General features: G+C 43.5%; 10 protein-coding genes across 10 annotated transcripts; 5 read left to right on the forward strand and 5 right to left on the reverse strand.

The window, feature by feature from the left end:
* Positions 1-47: 47 nt before the first annotated feature.
* V1512DRAFT_266864 (Mob1/phocein) lies at positions 48-1,306 on the forward strand. Its single transcript, XM_066917170.1, has 5 exons — positions 48-144; positions 195-364; positions 414-507; positions 556-689; positions 747-1,306. The coding sequence occupies exons 1-5, from the start codon at positions 125-127 to the stop codon at positions 992-994; spliced, it is 666 nt and encodes a 221-aa protein (XP_066769775.1). The 5' UTR covers positions 48-124; the 3' UTR covers positions 995-1,306.
* Positions 1,307-2,355, forward strand: V1512DRAFT_266870 (OSCP/delta subunit of ATPase). Its single transcript, XM_066917171.1, has 3 exons — positions 1,307-1,571; positions 1,672-2,070; positions 2,120-2,355. The coding sequence occupies exons 1-3, from the start codon at positions 1,440-1,442 to the stop codon at positions 2,231-2,233; spliced, it is 645 nt and encodes a 214-aa protein (XP_066769776.1). The 5' UTR covers positions 1,307-1,439; the 3' UTR covers positions 2,234-2,355.
* Positions 2,200-3,416, forward strand: V1512DRAFT_78320 (NUDIX hydrolase domain-like protein). Its single transcript, XM_066918508.1, has 2 exons — positions 2,200-2,665; positions 2,717-3,416. Exons 1-2 carry the CDS (start codon positions 2,443-2,445, stop codon positions 3,358-3,360), a joined length of 867 nt encoding a protein of 288 aa, XP_066769777.1. The 5' UTR covers positions 2,200-2,442; the 3' UTR covers positions 3,361-3,416.
* V1512DRAFT_78294 (uncharacterized protein) lies at positions 3,416-9,318 on the reverse strand. The gene is made up of 6 exons (XM_066918507.1): positions 8,900-9,318; positions 8,732-8,850; positions 6,625-8,683; positions 6,193-6,576; positions 4,185-6,146; positions 3,416-4,137 (listed from the first exon to the last, which is right to left on the reverse strand). Exons 1-6 carry the CDS (start codon positions 9,161-9,163, stop codon positions 3,472-3,474), a joined length of 5,454 nt encoding a protein of 1,817 aa, XP_066769778.1. The 5' UTR covers positions 9,164-9,318; the 3' UTR covers positions 3,416-3,471.
* A 224-nt stretch (positions 9,319-9,542) lies between these two features.
* On the reverse strand, positions 9,543-10,628 carry V1512DRAFT_266876 (40S ribosomal protein uS8). Its single transcript, XM_066917172.1, has 2 exons — positions 10,214-10,628; positions 9,543-9,897 (listed from the first exon to the last, which is right to left on the reverse strand). The coding sequence occupies exons 1-2, from the start codon at positions 10,344-10,346 to the stop codon at positions 9,638-9,640; spliced, it is 393 nt and encodes a 130-aa protein (XP_066769779.1). The 5' UTR covers positions 10,347-10,628; the 3' UTR covers positions 9,543-9,637.
* Positions 10,629-10,786: 158 nt separating this feature from the next.
* V1512DRAFT_277806 (Aspartate/glutamate/uridylate kinase) lies at positions 10,787-12,765 on the reverse strand. Its single transcript, XM_066917935.1, has 7 exons — positions 12,514-12,765; positions 12,279-12,466; positions 12,115-12,225; positions 11,972-12,067; positions 11,747-11,921; positions 10,975-11,697; positions 10,787-10,924 (listed from the first exon to the last, which is right to left on the reverse strand). The coding sequence occupies exons 1-7, from the start codon at positions 12,554-12,556 to the stop codon at positions 10,869-10,871; spliced, it is 1,392 nt and encodes a 463-aa protein (XP_066769780.1). The 5' UTR covers positions 12,557-12,765; the 3' UTR covers positions 10,787-10,868.
* On the forward strand, positions 12,661-13,830 carry V1512DRAFT_277807 (mitochondrial inner membrane protease ATP23). The gene is made up of 3 exons (XM_066917936.1): positions 12,661-13,156; positions 13,207-13,463; positions 13,509-13,830. Exons 1-3 carry the CDS (start codon positions 12,916-12,918, stop codon positions 13,734-13,736), a joined length of 726 nt encoding a protein of 241 aa, XP_066769781.1. The 5' UTR covers positions 12,661-12,915; the 3' UTR covers positions 13,737-13,830.
* V1512DRAFT_281071 (kinase-like domain-containing protein) lies at positions 13,629-14,966 on the reverse strand (the record flags this gene model as incomplete). The annotated part of the gene is made up of 4 exons (XM_066917997.1): positions 13,629-13,980; positions 14,033-14,413; positions 14,463-14,601; positions 14,650-14,966. 4 exons carry the CDS (start codon positions 14,964-14,966, stop codon positions 13,861-13,863), a joined length of 957 nt encoding a protein of 318 aa, XP_066769782.1. The 3' UTR covers positions 13,629-13,860.
* A 520-nt stretch (positions 14,967-15,486) lies between these two features.
* Positions 15,487-17,325, reverse strand: V1512DRAFT_242693 (domain found in IF2B/IF5-domain-containing protein). Its single transcript, XM_066914292.1, has 2 exons — positions 17,006-17,325; positions 15,487-16,947 (listed from the first exon to the last, which is right to left on the reverse strand). The coding sequence occupies exons 1-2, from the start codon at positions 17,013-17,015 to the stop codon at positions 15,719-15,721; spliced, it is 1,239 nt and encodes a 412-aa protein (XP_066769783.1). The 5' UTR covers positions 17,016-17,325; the 3' UTR covers positions 15,487-15,718.
* A 157-nt stretch (positions 17,326-17,482) lies between these two features.
* V1512DRAFT_266889 (SCA7, zinc-binding domain-containing protein) lies at positions 17,483-19,350 on the forward strand. The gene has a single exon (XM_066917173.1). It carries the CDS (start codon positions 17,969-17,971, stop codon positions 19,223-19,225), a length of 1,257 nt encoding a protein of 418 aa, XP_066769784.1. The 5' UTR covers positions 17,483-17,968; the 3' UTR covers positions 19,226-19,350.
* Positions 19,351-19,366: the final 16 nt, after the last annotated feature.

The following is a 19,366-nucleotide window of genomic DNA, read 5'->3' on the forward strand; positions in this document are numbered from 1 at the left end:
CCTCAGCAGATGCGGATTCAGTTTAAATTATGTAAACAAAGAAAATTGTTACATCCATCAATCTTTTGTTACCTTTTGCTCTTTCTGCGATTTTTTGCATTGCATAAAGGATAAAGTAATAAGAATGTCATTTTTTCATTCAATGTATGATGCGCTTTATAGAACCTGTGGTTTATTCTCTGACATTCTAATAGCAATTCTCGGTCATCCAAATCTTATAGTAAACCCAGTCCATCGTCTGGTGTGCGATCGTCTCAATTCAAATTACGACAGTATGCAGAGGCGACTTTAGGATCAGGATCATTACGACAGGCAGTCCGTTTACCGGAAGGAGAAGATAAGAATGAATGGCTTGCTGTTAACAGTACGTTTTTGCCATCAGACGTATATGATTTAATCTAATGATTTGATAGCGGTTGATTTTTATAATCAAATCAACATGTTGTATGGTACGGTTACTGAATTCTGTTCTCCACAGACTTGTCCTGAAATGAAAGCTACTGATGAGTATGCAATACGTATAAGATCAGACATAAAATGCTGATTAATTGATAGATACGAATATTTATGGAAAGATAATGACAAATTTAAACGGCCAACTACATTATCAGCACCAGATTATATTGAACATTTGATGAACTGGGTTCAATCGTATTTTGAGAATGAAGCAGTGTTTCCATCAAAGATTGGTAAGTTTCATTTCTGCCTTGTATATGATAGAAGAGTAATTTTAACATACAATTTAGGAGTGCCTTTTCCAAAGAACTTCCAACAAATCATTGCAAAGATTTTTAAGCGACTATATCGAGTATACGCTCACATTTACTGTCATCACTTCGAAATCATAACCCAACTTGGTATCCAACCACACTTGAACACTTCATTAAAGCATTTCATCTACTTTATTCAAGAGTTTGATCTTGTTGACAGGAAAGATTTCGGACCATTGACTGAGTTTGTCGATAAAATGGTGGCCGACGGAAAGACGAAATGAGCTGCACGCCAGAAATGGGCTTTGGTTGCATTTTAGGGAATTATATCTGGTTTCACAATGGCGTCTGATTCTTTTACTGTACTTTTCTTATTGAGGAGTGTGAACTATCGGTATTTGAGTATAGTTTTCTTGCCACGGCTATTCACATACTACATCACATGCCCACACTACATAGTCTAAACTTTGTCAAACGATACTCTGGATTAAACAACAGACAAACCCTCCAACTTTTAAATGTTTTTTAAAAGAAAATAGACAAGAAATAGACAAAAAAAGACAGAAATTGTAGAAGTTGCGAGTCTGACTGTGATTGGCTAGTCCGAGTGCTACCGCCGTACTGAAATATACGGTTTTTTCATTCCGAGAATCTTGCATAGTCAAACCTCGAAAGAGCTGTTCAGGCATCACCGCAGTAAACAACATAACACTACAACATTGCTTCATAATGATTCCTGTTAGATCTGTTCTTTGTGCGCTTCCGATTTCGGGACGTACTATCTTACGTACTTATGCTACCTCTGCTACTGCTCCTCCCATTCAATTGTTCGGTGTCGACGGAACTTATGCTTCTGCTTTGGTAAGTCAATTCATGCTAAAAATGGAGATGTTTTCTGTTTCTTACGTGAAAAATCGCATTTTGATGCTTTGGAATTAAGCTAATAATCATCCTTTTCCAGTTCACTGCATCTGCTAAGGAGTCTACACTTCCTGCTACCGACAAGGCTCTCACTTCGTTAAGCTCGCTTTTGTCTAAAGAGAAGGAACTGGCCAACGTTTTAGGCAATCCTGCTCTGTCTGCTGCCGACAAGAAGGTCGTCGTCGATGTTCTCAGCAAGTCTGTCAGCTCTCCCACAGTTTCCAACCTCCTTAGCGTCTTGTCCGATAATAATCGATTGGGTCTCCTTCCCGAAATCATTGCCAAATTCGGTACTCTCATGAGCGCATATAGTGGAGAGGTCGAGGCCACTATCACTTCTGCAGCCCCACTTGACTCCAAGATTTTGACCCGTATCGAAAGTGCCATTGCGAAGTCATCTTTCGTCGGTGCTGGTAAGAAGTTAAAGGTTTCCAACAAGGTATGTACTACTTTATTACTTTGCAGAATAGTAGACTAATCATTACAAGGTTAACCCCGACATTCTCGGAGGAGTTGTCGTTGAAGTTGGTGATCGTACGGTTGATTTGAGCATTTCAAGCAAGATTGCCCGCTTAAACACTCTCATCAGCGAGGCTGTTTAAATTAATATTAAAACAGTTGAAAAAGTACAAAAGATTGAGCAGATTTCTGTTATGTCGTGAAGTTAGTTGGATTATGGTGTTACATATAAACAATAATACAACAAACTGATCAATAATTAGAATATGTGACGCGTAGATCGTTGTAGACTCAAGTTCACGCGTAGTCGTATATGCGAGGTCCATGGTAGATAAAACTACTCCATAATATTATGATCTCAAGATTGCAAATGCTGTCACGTAAATCAATTGACTGCCTACAGTCGCTCCGGCACTACGTGCCACCGCCAACTGCCTGGCACAATGTGCCGCTCTCAAGACGATCTGCTGTTCTGATTCTGTTACATCCAAATGCCAATGGCGACCTCAGCGTCGTTCTCACCATGCGCGCGGCTAAAATGTCGTCATTCTCAAACCAAGCCGCGTTTCCTGGAGGTATAGAATGCAGTAGGACGAAGTGATTACAGAGACTGACATTAAGTACAGGCAAAGCCGATCTCGAGACGGAATCGGAGTTCCAGGTCGCGCGACGCGAAGCGTTTGAAGAAATCGGGTTCCCGTTAAATTTAGATACTAGCAAGTACCGCTACGAAGAAATCACCACGTTTCCTGCTCACCTGGCCCGAAACTGGCTCGTGGTCAGACCGGTTTTGGCGTACATTTCCCACAGAAACGAGACCGACGGGCCGATCGATCTGAACGAAGTCTTACGTCTGAACTCGTGTTCACGCAGCGACGAAGTCAGTGCCGTCTTTACGGTCCCGTTGGACAAGTTCCTGAAGGCAGACAAAGGATGGTATAATGGCTCGTGGATGGATTGGAGCGGTCTGCGATGGCGCCAGCACATATTCTCAGTCCCAAGCACAAAACAAGATATCGTTCCGAACAGAGGTGAATCTAAACCGCAATCGGTGTATAGAGTTTGGGGGTTGACGGCGAGAATGCTATTGGACGCAGCAAGAATAGGATATAAGCAAGAACCGGAGATGGAGTTCATTTGCAAAGACGGTGACGAGCTGCTGATCTCAAAGCTAATGGAGATCGGCAGATTGGGACCGATTAGAGACAAAGCTGAGATCTCCATCAGGTTTAGCGATTTGTTTGACAGGGACCTGCTTGCAAAACTGTAACCCTCGCCTCTGTATGCATATAATTCATGTCATGCATTGAAAACTAGTAAATACTTTTGTCCAACCTAAAACTAACAATAATGCAATCTAGCATACACAAGTGATACAGAACTAATCCAAGTATCTGTCCAAGCTCTCGCCCAGTACACCTTCAATCACAGGCACAAGGTCTTTCCTGACCTCAGTCTCAACCGTCTCGTCGTCACTCTCGAGCAACTCTGCAACAATCGGCACAAGTTGCGGTAACATGCTCAGCCATTCCTCGCCCAACCGCTCGTAAATGGCCTTCAATGTCTTGATTGCCAAAATCTTGACATCAGACGCGGTCGTGCCAGCATTTGTACGCGCAGAATTGGCAATCCGCTTGGGTTCAAGCACCCGGCTTTCCTCGTCATCATCACTGTTGGCATCACTCATGACCTCGTCGTCTTCGTCTTCGTCATCGTCATAACTTCTCATCCAGTTCAACACGTCCTTGTTGATGGTTTTGTAATGATCTTCAGACGAGCACGACACAGCAAACGCAACCACAGCCTGCTGCAATACCTCACCTGACCGCAACCCGAGCGCAAGCTGCGCCAACAGCGGACCAACAATCTTGTCGAACCGTACCGGCACCTGCCAGAACTCTTCCTGGTCATTCGCGAACGCGGCACCTAAGCTTCCGACTACCGACGTCCACAACTGCAAGCTGAACTTAACGTTGCCCGTAACAAACCCGACAAGCAAGTCCGCGGCGGTGTCAACAATGTATCCGTAGTAACTTGTGACAATAGACTAGAACATTTAGTCTCTTTCTACATCATCGCATATAAAGCACATACCTTCAACGATCTAAACAGCTTTTCAGCAAATTTGAACAACACCAAGTACCTAGCCTGGCGATGCGCGTCTGATTCAACTACATCATCCGTAGCCCACTTCGCAGTTCGCACAAACAACGGCCTAAAAACCTTGTCGTTCAACTTCAAAATAACCTTCATCGAAATCTCAATCACATCCGACTCTACTTTCTCCACCGTCGACATATCACGACCGGCATGCCGAATATCAAACGCCAGTAGTAAGAAATCAAACAACCGGTTCGCGTCTTGAACGATAGCCTTCCGAGTCGCTTTGTCAATCACTTGCGCCATCGTGTTGAGGTAAAATTTGATCATGGAGTAGTCCCATTTCGAAACAACGCCGTCCCAGTTCGAAATCAACGCGGCCAGAATCGGCTTGACTTGAACTTTGGCAATGACGTCGTCAAGCAGCACTCCACACGCGTCGTTAACTGCAGCAATATCGCTAAACGTCCGTTCCGCTTCCACAGAACCAGACAAAAACACAAGACTTAACAGTCTCGACAAGTAACCGGTCATAAACGTTGGGATACGCTTGATCAAAGAGTCAAAGAAAGTAACAATCGCGATGGAAATTAAGTCTTGTCCGTTTATAATTGACGACTCCAAAATAGTCATGGCAGCAGGAACAATCCGCGGCAGAATTCCAAGTAATCTAGCACCCAAAGCCATGGCCAACGTGCTCAGACACACAAGCGCAGACACAATAGTGTCCTCCTCTGTACTGTTCAGTCCGCGATCACCAATGACAATGTCCAACACATCGCCAGCAAATCCATCAGGCTCGACTGCACCAAATTTGCTTGCAAGCGCATCAATCGCCTGTAACCCGAGCTTGATGAGTTCAGTGTCGGACGCGTCCGCGTTCGATATCGCAGAGCAGATCGTTGGCAAAATCATCAACGCCGAGTTCTTGGAAACGGATTCCGTCACCTTCGCATCGTTCTCAAACTTGGATCTGATCAAAGCCAAGCCACGACGAACAGTCAGTGACTCGCCCTGGCGTAATACAAGCTTCTCAAGAACGGTGACAAAGTCTTGGATCGGCAGCAAACTGAGCACAGCGTCTAAAGTATCAAAAGTTTCAAGTCTATAACGCTCAAGCCCCTGTGCGGCAGCGTTGTCGATAATCAACAACAGATTCTCAATGGCACCAGCGAACGAAGATTGCAAGTCGTTGACATCAAAGTCTGATATCCCATCAGCTGGGCTCTGAAACAAATCAATAACTTGAGATCTGAACGAGGTGTTAGATAAGGCCACACGAATGAATTGCACGAGATCGATTTTAAATCCTAGCAGTTTATCCTGGCTTAAGCCCTGAAGATCATTAGTGTAAGTACTACCATCGGCTGCATTGGACAAATCGAGAGGGACCTCGTTTAGAACAATAATGAACCGTCGAGCCGCTTCGATCCGCTCCAGTACATTAAAACCTCTGAGGAATACGTCAACAAAGTCTTCCAATCCCTGAGCTTCAGAAGTTCTGTTCTTCGAAGTCGCATCGTAATGCCGTTTTCCAAGCAATCTAAGCAACAAGTGCAGACTCTCGTTCGGACCGAGGGTCTGGATCAACGTTGTAAACAACTTCACCCGGCGATGATACGGCACATGGACAAACGCATCGACAAAGCTGAGCAACAGCTCGACCGTACCAAAATTATCCGTGCTCTCGCTCGCAGTCGACTGGGCCAGCGCAGGAATGACTTGCGAAATCGTCTGCTGAATAACATGAGCGGAAAACTCATCGTCTTGTCGGACAGTGTTTGCACCCATGAATGTGAAAATTGGCATGACGCTATGTAGTACGAGCTCAGGCGAAACCTTGGCAAGCGCCGACACGAGGAGTAAAAATTTGTTTTGGATCTGTGGCGATGTCGAGCTTCTAATGCAGCTTACAATGATATCAATGCGAACAGAACTAGAGTTCAACTGCTCCTTCTAATCTATGTTAGCGATTGTAAAATTCCAGAGCGTTGTCACATACAGTCATATTTTGAATCATAGGCAACATGCAGTCAACCAAAATCTGCTGTGTATACTGCACAGGCAGAGACTTATCAGTTTTCAGCAAAAGAAGCTCTCCAAGGATTGTAAACAAAGATTTCATCAAGCTCACATGCCTTTCAGGCTTGCTGCGCTCCAACAAATCGAGCGTCAGTGTCAGTCGTTTCAGCTGTTGATGCACGTTTGGCGAAGATTCTGCTCCTACCCGCTCTCTCACCGAACTGCTACCGTGCCTCATCTTCTTGGACGGACGGTACGATTCCAAGGACTGCTGCGTCCTTAGCTTTGATTCGTCCAGCAATCGCTCGAAAATTTTTGTTGACAAAGCTAAACTCTGAAGCACATCTGGTGAGCCAAATTTGACCTGGTAAATGTTAACAGCATTCGTAGTCGTGAAGTAATTAGTACTCACGTCATCGTCTAAACTCAGCTCTAATAGCGTCTCGACAGCTGCGATTTGAGTGTCATATTTCCAGTTGTCGAAAAGTGCAACCACGCGCTGACCGGCAGCATCAGACAGCTCATAAGCATCGGCCTTCATGCAGTTGTTCAAAAACAACGCACCTTCCTTGTCGCCACTTCCTACCGACAACATGATAGCCCGCTCCCAAACCGAGACCGGCAATTTCTCATTAGTCAGTGAGACTAGATATGAGCTTCGTTGCTTGATCCAGGTACCAAACAGAGGAGTGCACAGTGAAAACACGGACAACGGAGTTTTCTTCGCGGTCACAATGGTCGACAAGATGGACAGCTTGACTCTAAAATAAGGCGAGCCAGTGATGTGGCTACACAAAAACACAAGAACAGCGGTCTTGAAAGCTGAATCTTTCTTTTTCTTGTCACGCGAAAGCGAGACCGAGGAATCAACCAGATTACCAATCAAATTTTTGACAAAATCACGATCTAGCACTGATTCTTGTATACGCTTACCAATGTGCTCGACCAACAAACTCTGAATATCTTTGTAACCGAGCCATTTCAACTGCTCAGTTTCGGGACCGGTGCCATAAATAGTTTCTAAACCCCAGATACGAGACGACTTAGAGCCGCTTTCGTATCTAGATGCAAGCAATTGCAAACATTCAGCCGACGCCTTGCGGACTTTGTCGGAAGGATCAGTAAGTGCCACAATTAAGTACACTACGCAAGCTTGCAAATCGATATCTTTCGACATATTCTGAACCAAAGTTCTCCAGAACTCAAGAGCAGCAACTCTAGCAAGAACAGGGAATGAGCTAGTCCACATGCGAAGCAAAAATGTCATGGCTTGGTCAGATTCGGCAGAAAAAATGTTGCTGTTCTTGATGAACAGCGATAAAACCGGTTTTTTTTCCGCCAGGCCTTGTACATAAATGTCAGCGAGCATTTCAAACTCTTTTGTAGCAGTAGGTGAAAGTAACGACGTGTGCTTAGGTGCCTTGGCAGTACTGATTCGATGCTCAAAGGTCACGACAGATGACACGGAGTCAACTTTCATAACCGACTCCTCTAGAACGTCAGCTTCTTTTTCACGAATAGTGGTGTTCAACCGAAGCTCCAACTCGTCAATGTCAATTTTCAGACTCTCAAGTGCATCTAGCACTGTAGCCTTGATTACGCCATTCTCCAGGGCCGCAGTCAACGACTCTGCGAAATGCGTTCGGTTTTCAACTTCGAGCCTATTTGAAGACGCAATAGATAGAAATTGCTCGCATAGGGTCGATTGCTGTGCTGCAGACAACGATGGATCTCCAAGAATTTTAAATGCAACCTCGCTGTTCTGCTGGTCATATTCAATGACAGAGAGCGCATACGCGACTAAAAATTTGTCCACTGCGACCTTCTTTTTAATCTGGTCCATATCTTCAAATAGTCCTTTAATTTTCTGCAGCGACGCCCACACGTCACTGGGAAACGAAGAATATCCATCTTCCAAATCGCTGAACTGAACGATCTGAGTCAAAGCTGCTAAACCAGTTTTCGAAGACTTGTTGGACCAGTGCAGAGCAACGCTCTTAGAGAGCGCATCGAGTACTTCACTCGAGAGTCGGCACTGTGACACAAGCACGACAAGAATCATATACGCTGCAGTCTGCGCTTCTGGCGACTTTCGTGCTGAAATCAGTGCCGACAAATGAGGCAACGTGCGCTCTACGATTTCTTCTTCTGAAGTTCGTCCTTCCTTCAGTGACAGAATGACGGAAATAGTCGAGGAGGTGTAAAACGACAATAGCGCATGAAACTCGGTCCGGTTGTTGACTTTCGCCACAACGTGCTCAGACACAAGAGCAAAAAGCTGTGCATCACGCGACAATGCTCTTGCTAATAGTGTTCGAGGGGGGCTAGTTGCAACAGTCTTTGAATTAGACAAGAAAGAAAACAGCGGTGGAAGCGGGAAAGCGATGATGTCAAGGATTCTAGAAAAGATTGGATGTGAGTAATAAGGTAAAAAGGTCAGCAGCATGAGCTCAGAATTTAGCTCATTGATCCTATGTCCGTTAGTACAAGCATTGTAGATGTATACAGCTTAGCCTCACTTGAATCGACGAACGAGCCATTCCAAAGCTACAACGGCCGGTTGTAACAGAATTCTGGGTGCAATCAAGTCTAGAAAGCTTTCAACTGCTTTATCCAAAGCGACGTTCTGTTCAGCCGTCTGTACATTCCCATTAACTAGTGATCTTACTTAACAACGCAAATCATACCCGAACATATCTGTCAATTGAGATACTAGTTTCCGAAAACAGACTTTTCTCAAACACGGTGAATCTATGGTCAATAGATTCAAGATCCCGAAGTCCTTCTAGTGCCAACAAAAAAATACTGTCCAGGTCCTGCGTCGCAGCAACTTTGGGTTCGTAAATCAGTGACACTGCGTGTGATTTCTGCTTCTTCTTGCGGTCTTGTGTCGAAGCAGTTACAGCTTTGGCTGCAATAGTTGACAGCTGCCTCGCAAGAGACGTCGCCATGATAAATTTTATTGGTTTACTAGAAGCTGTTATGTGTCAAATCAGTCTCTGACTTGTAATATGTCCTCTAAATCCAATTATGTGAGTGAACCAATACACTCTTGACCGAAGAAATTTTTATTACTCTGTAAATAGACTTCAGCCCCTGAATTGTGTCTTGGACAAAGTCCCAACGCACATCATGAACAAACTAAACATAGACTTTTTATAGGAAGATTCTACATCCCAGCAGTATTATGGCTTTATACTTTACAGTAACATTATATGACTGAATAGCGAGGTATATCTGCTATTTGGAAGTGCATTAAAAACACTTTATTGCTAACGATTGTGTACTACTCGTCGACATGACTAGCTAACATGACTTACTACAACGACACTATTATTCATGAGTTATTTTATTGTCATGACATTAATGAGCAATACTTTTACAACATTTTGAACTATACAAGTTTTTCAACACCATGAAACCGTTTAATAAACAAATCCGAGAACCTTTCCAGCAACGTGCTTTCTTCGGGCCTCCTCGTGATCGACGATTCCAGCAGAGGTGGTAAGGATAATAAATCCGAACTGTCTAGATGGGAGAAGGTTGGTGACCCACTTCTCAATGTCTCCGATACGGACGTTGAATCGCGGGGAAATGACACCGCATTTGTTTAATCTTCCGTTCAACTGAACAACAATCTTTCCTGATCGATGGTCATCGACCTCTTCGAACTCTCCAATGTATCCTATAAAACTATATTAGTCATTGCCTAGCTATGCCTACTCAGGAAAGATTGTGCAAAATCAAAAAATGGTCTGGGTAGAAATGTCAAGAGAAGAAAACGCTATGCTTGACAGAAAACAAAGCTAGCGTGTAAGAAAACATCTCTTCAAGTTCTTTGAGACGAATCCCAAGAACTTCAATTTTCCGGGATATTAAAAGATGAAAGGCGACAGTAAAAACAAAGCGATCCATCCAGTTATTACCCGGGTATGATTCTTCAGACCAGATTTTCAACATTGGACTTTCCTTTCCATACCGTATCAAAACTTTGAACATACCATGCTTTTGCATCACAGTCAAGAACTTGACAATGACCTTGCTGGAAGGTCGAATAAGGACCTGTCGCTTACCTGTCTTTTCGGCGTTGTTGATCGCGTTAAGAGCGTCGTTAAGAACTGAGGCACGAGTCATTTTGATTTGGTCTGTTTATTAGTACAAAGCTCAATGAGTGTCCTTGCCGTATGAGAATGTAACCATAGAGCAAGGATTCAAAAAGCATGATGTTCACTATGCACTGTCGCATCTAATTGAGATCTAGACAATCCCAACAGGAGGATAAGTACAAATCCATAAGAGTCTCTATAGCCAAAATCTGCATACGGCTAATCACAATGTTATCATACCTGGGTGTCTATGTGATGAGTGTTGACGCAGTTACTGAGGAGCTTCACGAACAGAATAATTGGTACACCCAATTGCGTTGTGGTGCCTGTGTGCATTTCGCAGTCACGATTCATTTCTAATGTGAAGCCCTAATTTATAACAATTAAACCCTACATAGGCGGCAATTTTCAGCCGCACGGTTTTATTATAATGGCCGGGTAACTAGATTTTCTGTTCGGACAAATAGATTATGGTTAACGTAAATTAGTATTTTGAATTGACGCCTATTTGAATAAGTCAAAGTATAAAGAATCAAAAACCAAACGCTATTCAGGCATGCTTTGGAGAAAATGCCAGATTGTCCCGATGAGCAATGTACTCAGAATCTAGTAAGTCAGCCAACACGCCCACGCTCCGTAAATTACAATAAAGCTACCTGAATAACCCAGTAAAGACTCAATTTCTGAACTTTTAAGACCCCTTATACGAGCGATTTCCACTGACGAGTAGTTGACAATAGCTTTGCCAACATCTTCGCCAGCTTCAAGTACCGCGGCTACTGCAACCTTTTGCGCTTCTTCGTCATCTTCATGCTCTGCTAAAGCTGTATTCAGAGCCTGCTTGTCAACCACAGCCAACGAAACCGCTTCCGAAGCACTAAATGCTCCTTTAACATGCATCACTCCAGCAGGTAGTAATCCGGCCTTGTTAGCTCTTGTTATGGCATTGAATGCACCGTTGTCTATATACACTGTTCCATGTGCTTTCAGTCCATGCAAAATCCAAAATTGGCGATCGCGAATTGGATGCAATTGTGGAAGAAATCTTGTGTGTCGCGGAGGTGCTGAGGTTACTGCTGCAATTGGGGACGATACCCGAGTAGTTGCTTCACTTAGTAGGCCTCCCGCCGGTGCAACTGGACCCGCTACGGAGTCGATCTGAGGAGAGTCAGAAGGCATCATGGAGTTTACCGACTTTTCGTGCCCATGACTGACATCAGTTTGCTTGAAATGCTGCAAGTAGTCGATGATTGAATGTATGTTCCCAGGAACGTCTGACTTTGTGATGATTGCGGTCACACCAGCCGACGTTGCTAGTTCCGCTGCTACAAGTTTTGTAACCATACCGCCTGTTCCGACGCTACTCCCAGCAGTCGACACTTCCAAAGAGTTAGTGAACAATTATAACCGGAACGATAGTTACATTACCATCAACCTCTAACTGGCTTATATCACGAACAACCTCAATAGGCTGTGCGTTTGGATTCAGTCTTGGATTCTCTGTGTACAGCCCATCGACATCTGTCATCAAAAACAAATAATCAGCATTAGCCATTCCAGCTGTGATTGCAGACAACGTATCGTTATCCCCAAATTTGATTTCCTATTCGTGGCGTTAAACTAAATTTTGTACTGTGAACACAATTTTCGTACCATGACAGAAAGAGTATCGTTCTCGTTAACAATAGGAATTACACCAATATGTAGCAGTTCAATCAGCGTGTTTGCAGCGTTCAGATATTGTCCTCGCTGACTAATTAGTCTATACTCTAAAAACAACTAATGGTACACCATACGTCCGCGATATCGTTCCTTGTGAGTAATATTTGTGCGACTGGTTGGTTCAGCTGTCTGAACAGCTGATCCCAAAGTGCTATCAGTCTGCATTGGCCGACAGCAGCAATTGCCTATGGACTCTATTAGTCACTGATCATGTTGAAAGCAGTCATTATAATCGTACTTGAACTGTAGCTAGATGTTTTGGACGTTTTGGAATGTTTAAACGTTGCAGTCCCATGGCAATAGCAGCCGAAGAGACAATTATTACCCGATGCCCTTCTCTTCTGAGCTTAACTACGGTCTCGACAATCAACGACATGTTTGCAATTCTCGGCTCATGAGTCTTCTCATCGCATATTGACGAGGTACCTGCAACAGTAAGTCAACAAGTCCACGTACAATGATCGTCTTCCTACCCAATTTAATAACAATTGTCAATGGTTTCTGTTCTTTCTTCATGTCGTATCAATATTTTCTATGTACAGCCCCACACACTTGTCCTTTAACAAATTCTAAATGATCTATAGTGTTATGGTGAGAAACATGTCGCATAAGCGGTCCAGATGTGTTTTAAGGATGTTTAGTTTCTCTTATTTCACAAGTTAGTCACAATAATTGTTTACACCGTATTATGTGTTTGTGTGGTTGTTGACTCTTATATCGTTGACCACCAACAATGCGCCGACGAAATTTATAGCATAAAAATTAAAGTTTCAATGTGACTCGAAGCTCTGAGGACTAGCGTCTGATGCTCCAGAACGGAACTACTTGAAATCAGAATTAGCATTTTACAGTCTCTTTTGCGGTTTAGATTCATAATGCCTACAGGATCGTCAGGCAGCTCAAGTAGTGCCGATATATCAGCAAAGCCAGAACAGTCGGTAGAACAGCCGGTAGAGCTGCCGCGAGGATTTGCATGGCTGCGACTCAAGGCAGCACATTTCACGGGTTCATTGGACGCAAAGGAAGAGGAAAATTTTAATGAAATATCGGTTATGAAGAATAGGGAGGCTGAATGCGATCAATGCGAAAAATATCGCGATTGGACGCTAAAGTACAGTATGTAATGGCCAGAGTCTGAATTGTAAGCAATTGACACGATATACCAGGTCCGACAGTAAGATATATGCGCGAGCAAATTGAACAGATTGGTGGTCGAGTAGGACGGGAAAACATTATCTGTGATTACTGTGACGAGTACAAAGCCGGTGGATTCAATCCCATGGTCGGTGTCCTGTTATGCCAGAACCATGTGTCTGGAAAGTTGCATTTAGAAGATACTCTAGCACACGAGCTTGTTCACGCGTATGACGAAATGAAGTTCCATGTTGATTGGATGAATTTGAAGCACCATGCTTGCTCAGAGGTATGTTGTGCTACGCGACTATGTGCACTACTCTAACATGTTCAGATTCGAGCGTCAAATTTAAGCGGTGAGTGCAGAATGGTAAACGAAATTTTTAGACGCGGACAAATTCATCTCACTCGACAACATCAAGAATGTGTTCGTCGGCGAGCAGTCATGTCGGTCATGGGTAACCCAAATTGCAAGGACGAAGACCACGCTAAGAAGGTTGTTTCTCAAGTCTGGGACTCGTGCTTCAACGATACCCGGCCATTCGATGAAATTTACAGGTAGCTAATGTGTAACATCTTGTATAATGTGTGTATATATTTTCGACTTCCCTATGGTTTTGTACATTAACATCAATTTGATTCTATTACATGACATATTTGCATTAACTAAGTCGTTTATCAAAGTTTTAGCTAGACCGTCGTTCACACCCATTCTGTGTCGGCCAGAATGGACGGTTCTTGACAATCCACGGGTGATCAGGGATCTTATCCAGTGCAAAGCGTCGCTCTGGTTGATGTTGCAATAGCTATTTTACAATTAGCATATTCTTCAGCATCATAACAAGTGAGAAAACATACACGGCGAATCAGATCTCCTGCTTCAAGACTGACAGAAGAAGGGATTTTCAAATCAACTTTTGATATCCGCTTATAAGTTGCTTTGTGTGCCGGCTCTTCAAACGGCGGGTTTCCTACCAGGAACTCATAAGTCAAAATTCCCAAAGCCCACAAATCCACGTGATAGTCATGATCTTTAGCTTCAATCATTTCTGGGGGTAAGTAGTCTAGTGTGCCACACATCGTATTCCGTCTAGAGGACGGTGTATGAACACTCCAGCCAAAGTCTGATAATTTAACCTCGCCGTCTAGGCCAATGAGCAGATTCTCTGGCTTCAGATCTCTGTGAATAATATGCTTCTTGTGCAAATAAGAAAGAGCACTAGCAATCTGGCAAATGTACTGATATCAGAGTTAGTAAAGTCATGTTATGGCAAATATCGCATCTAACCTGCGAAGCAAGAATGTCGTCGAAACGACCCTTTTTGCGAAGAACTTTAAACATTTCACCTTGTCCAGCATACTCTAAAATTAAGAAGACACGGGTCGAATCGTGAAAATGCCCATATAATCTTAAAATGTTAGGATGTCTTTGACCGAGTTAGCAATCATTTGTGTAAGCAGGCATGTTCACAGACCTCAAATTAGACTGAATCTCAATTTCCCTTCTGAATTGCTTCTCAACTTTAAAGTGGATAAGTTCTTTTTTCTCCATGACTTTTAATGCACAAACATATCCTGTCGCTTTGTCTCTCGCACAGTACACTTTGCCGAATTTTCCTTTACCCAGCTTGCGACCGATCTCAAAGCTATCAAGTGAATATACTCTATGCTCTGGTGATAAAGTTTGAGCAAGCTGCCCCGATGGCGATATGTTGTGGTCATGCTGGGTTGCAATCACATCGTGCGATGAGATGTATCCTTGAGGAACCTGTCCTGCGCCAGCTTTGTGCATGTTAGGTGATGAAGGAGGTGGCATTTGCACTGCTCTTGACGACGGGTTTGTGTTCACAGTTGTCGCCGTGTTGTGTAATGCGTATTTCAGCAACGGATTTCTTACAGCTGTTCCCGATACGTTGTTGTTCTCTTTATTGTTTGATCCGCTATTTGTAGTGGACAGTTGCGACGAAAGATTAATAGTAACAACCATTGAAGGCTAAAATAACGTCAGTTATCTTTCCTGCATTGCAAACTACAATCAGAATACCTTGATCTTGTTACTGCCTCCTGTTCCTGTAGGCTGCCCTGTGTAATTGGGATGAGTGTCGTGTAGAGTGGTTTTAGACAGCCTGTTCTCCAATGCTCTAATGGAAGTCATAATTATATTCTGTATTGATAAAATGTGCCGTGGGTAATTAAAAAGTATGAAAAAGCAATTTAGGAGAATGTCTAGAAGAGGAGCGAAGATACCGTCTACAGGTTTGTTTACTGAATTTCCAGGGGTAGCGCCCAAATCTTTTGCGGTTGCCACAGCAACCATAATTTTTAACCGGGTAAATTCGCTATACTACATATTCAAATGTATTTTGACACTTTACAATCATGTAGTAAGTCCAATGTGAAAAAAAGTAAATTAAGTCGTCATGAGCAATGAGCTAGTAAAACTGGGCCAAGAAACTTTTTCAATGACAAAAAAACCAAACGGCATTACGAGAACTATGTAACAATGAGTGGAACTTGTTGCAAACGCGATAAAGCTTTTTACAATTATTTCTCATCGTTATCTTCATCCTCCTCATCGTCATCATCTCCTTCTTCCTCCTCACTTCCTTCAGACTCGGCTTCCTCGAGCCAAGTCAAGAAAGGCTGAGCAGCCTTGCGGACCTTTTTACTGATATCCTTATCAACATACTTCTTGCTAGCACGCGATCCCCACTTAAGAATGGCTTCTTCAGAGACGATATCAAGCGTGTAATACTGATGAAGAATTTTAGGCACAACAGCAATAAGCTCTGGGTGCTCGAGACCGAGGAAACGTTCTGTACCACCGAGGAAAGCCTTCTCGTAGTTATCCGAAACAATAAGTTTTTTCAACAGCGGCGCACGATCCTTGATTTGGATAAGAATGTCTTTATCAAACAAGGTTTGAGCAAGAACTTGCAAAGTGCGGTGCTTGTTCTCAATCCCAAGCTCTTTGATCTTCTTATAGACTTCGACGCTGTTTGGCTTTGGTTTCTGCTCAAGAATCCAGTTTCCAAGTTGAGAATAAGAACTATTTCCTTCGGCTTCCTCATCATCAGCGACGGCGAGTGAACCAACTTGAGATTCAAGCTCTTTGACACGAGCGCGTACAGCTTCTTCAGATGTATCAACGGCCCAGTTGTCATCGTCGTCATCGTCATCACCGGCAGTAGCCTGCGAAGGTGGAAGGGTAGAAGCCTCTGCAGCAATACGCTTTGTGAGTTCGTCGTCTGATCCTTCTTCTTCTTCCTCAGCTTCTTCATTCTTCTTTTCCTTGCGATCCTTCTTGCTCTTTTTGCCGTTAGTGGTACCCTTTTTGCCAGAAGATGACGGCGGGTTTTTGAGAATGACGCCAGTAAGTTTATGGCTCAAGTCGATAGGTGAACGTTTGCCACAGGCCTTGCAGTCTCGATACAGCATCTGATCCTTGGTAATGACGATATCTGTTTCGGGGTTCTTGCAAGCTTTGCAGAGGACGAACTTTGAAATGAAACCGTCAAGAAGATCCTGTAGTTTTGCGGCGTCGTGGGCACCGTTAACCATGTATCTATCTGCCGTTTCATTCACCGAAGTCTGAGCACCGAGCTCGAGTCCGAAGAATTTGGTGACATACATTGGAGGACGCGCCAACGCACGTGCGACATCAGCATTGTTGACAATAGCAGTCTTGATACCATTTCCACGGCCTTCGATCTTTGAGATGATAGGAGGCATCTTGTAACGGTAAAAAGGATCTAAATTATCCCGGCAAATATCTAAAGTGGCAAAATTTAGCAATCAAGATTTTGAATCAAGACCAAAAAAAAGACTTACTGATTGACATTTTTATTAATAAATAAAACGACTACTTTGAAATATCGAAATTACTACGCTTTTGGCGGTAATTATAGAAGGAGCGCGAGAGGCGTAGAACAAATCAACGGCGGCTGGGTCGGCGGAATTGTACACCGAACAATGCATAAGACGAATAAAGTCTAGATGAGTAAACAGTGACAGAAACACGCGTTAAATATATGCTAAAAATCTGAGTATGTCAAGAGCGAACAGCAGGTTAAAAGCGCGTCAAGAGGTTGATGTTTTTTGAACGAGAAATTAGAAAGGAAAAATGACTGAATGCGAAGGTATAAAAGTGGCTGTGCGATGTATAAGCCATGTCTTTAAGCCACATATGCAAGCAAGAGGTGTTTGTACTATAGCACAGAGTGTTGTGCTGTTTATGCCGTAATAGCAACGCATGCAAGTTATTGTGATAGTGCCCGCCTTTGACGATTTCAATCGCCCCGACTCGAAGTATCATACAAAAGGTCGTACTCTAAAACTGCCATCCCGTCTCTCTCATAGCCATATCGGTTCCATCTTCACTCTATTTCAATTTGTCTGCGGTAGTCACTTAATTTATTATGGCTGCTGTTGGAATCTCAACTCCAGGTAAGTCATATCTGTTTCTGGTTCGTTCTGGTATGTCTTTCACCCGGATTCTGTCCCAGGGTTAACACGGTCTTGCGGCGCTACAATCGCCCTGTCTTGTATTGATCCTCTCATGCACTGATATGACTCGAAATTGACCACAATTGCTCGGATTTATTTATATTATCAGTCTCATTTCTACTATATGGAATCAGTTGAATAATCTATAGCGGTTTGTTTGTTAAATAGCAGAATTCAGGGGTGACAGCGCGTACGCGACGCGCTTCTCGAATGCATGTTTTTGACCCCTGAAAGAGCAGTGATAGCACAACCAGTTGAGACCTGTCGCCACAATTGCATACTAACTTAATGTTATATCTAGACGTCGTTGCTTCTCAGTTGGCAGATAAAGCTCTTTTAAATAAAATATTTGGAAATTCTGGAGATAAAGTCGTCAAGTTGAAGGCACAAGTGTTTGCTCCTACTCTGTCCAGTTCATCTTCATCTACGGGCTTATCTTCTTCTGCTTCGTCTTCTTCATCTTTGTCATCTGCCGCAGATTCAGATCCAACGTGGCTGGAATACGCTCAAATTTTAGAAGATGAAGATAGTTCACAGACATCGTCCAGATCAAATTCACCGACGAAAGATGCTGATTCACCTTCACCATTGCTCGACGCAAAAGACCGAATGGCTTTATTGCCATGTCACCCTCTTACGGACAAAATTGAATGTGCTATTTGTACCAACTGCAGTAAACCTATTTTGACTCACGCTTTGGCCAGTCACATCAGATCTTGTCTAGAGCGACATCAAAATCAAGATCAACGGCATAACGACAAAAAGCGCTCTGCTGATACAGCGTCAGGGGGAAAGAGCAGGGACAGCATCAAACTTTCTGCCAGCGGGTTTGCTAAAGGCAGTACGTCCAGTGGCACGGGTGGAAATAAAGCATCTAGTGCACCCAATGGCAAAATAAGTAATGGAAATGGAGGCTTAGCTGGTGGAAATGGTGGAGGTGGTGACGACAGCAATAATAACAACGGGCTACCAAAGGGCGAAAGTCCGATAAAAAACAAGAAGAAAAAGGCAAATGGAAAGGAAAAAGAAAAGGCTGGAACGACGGATAAAGACGTGAAGACTGCGAGTAAGCGGAAAGCTGAGACTGGGTCAGATGAAAAGTCTCCACCAAAGAAAAAGAAAAAGCAACCTTTGCCAAAAGCGCCGCCGAAACCAAAAGGTCCAGTTGATGTTGAGCGGCAGTGTGGTGTGCCTCTTCCTAACGGAGGCTTTTGTGCCAGATCGCTGACTTGTAAATCCCATTCAATGGGAGCAAAGCGAAACGTGCCCGGCAGATCTCAACCGTACGACGTGCTACTTGCTGCATACCAAAAGAAGAACCAGATGAAACAGGCCGCACTTACGTCGTCCGCTCAGTTAGCGGAAGACATGGAACTTGCAAACGGACCGGTCGATTCCGATGCCGAGGTTGAATCCGTTATGGAGGGCGTACAAAAGTCGTTCCCGGTCCCACTTGAGCGCAAGGTTGTGATGCCGGTCCGGATCAAAAACCATTTTTTCAGGATGCGTGAGATGTTTGCGAGCGCTTTTGCGAGGCAGATATAACACGTTCGGTCCTGATGGGTCTACTGTACGATATTGAATCTTTATTATGGTTGTTTATGGGATGGGCGTTACGGATAAATGTTAATTTTTCAAATGGTTTTTGCACAATGAATTATGATCAACCATTTATTACTGTTAACA

The sequence above is a fragment of the Lipomyces arxii genome (genome assembly GCF_038497795.1).
Source record: "Lipomyces arxii strain Phaff 12-163 unplaced genomic scaffold V1512scaffold_21, whole genome shotgun sequence".
In the NCBI taxonomy this organism is placed as follows: domain Eukaryota; kingdom Fungi; phylum Ascomycota; class Lipomycetes; order Lipomycetales; family Lipomycetaceae; genus Lipomyces; species Lipomyces arxii.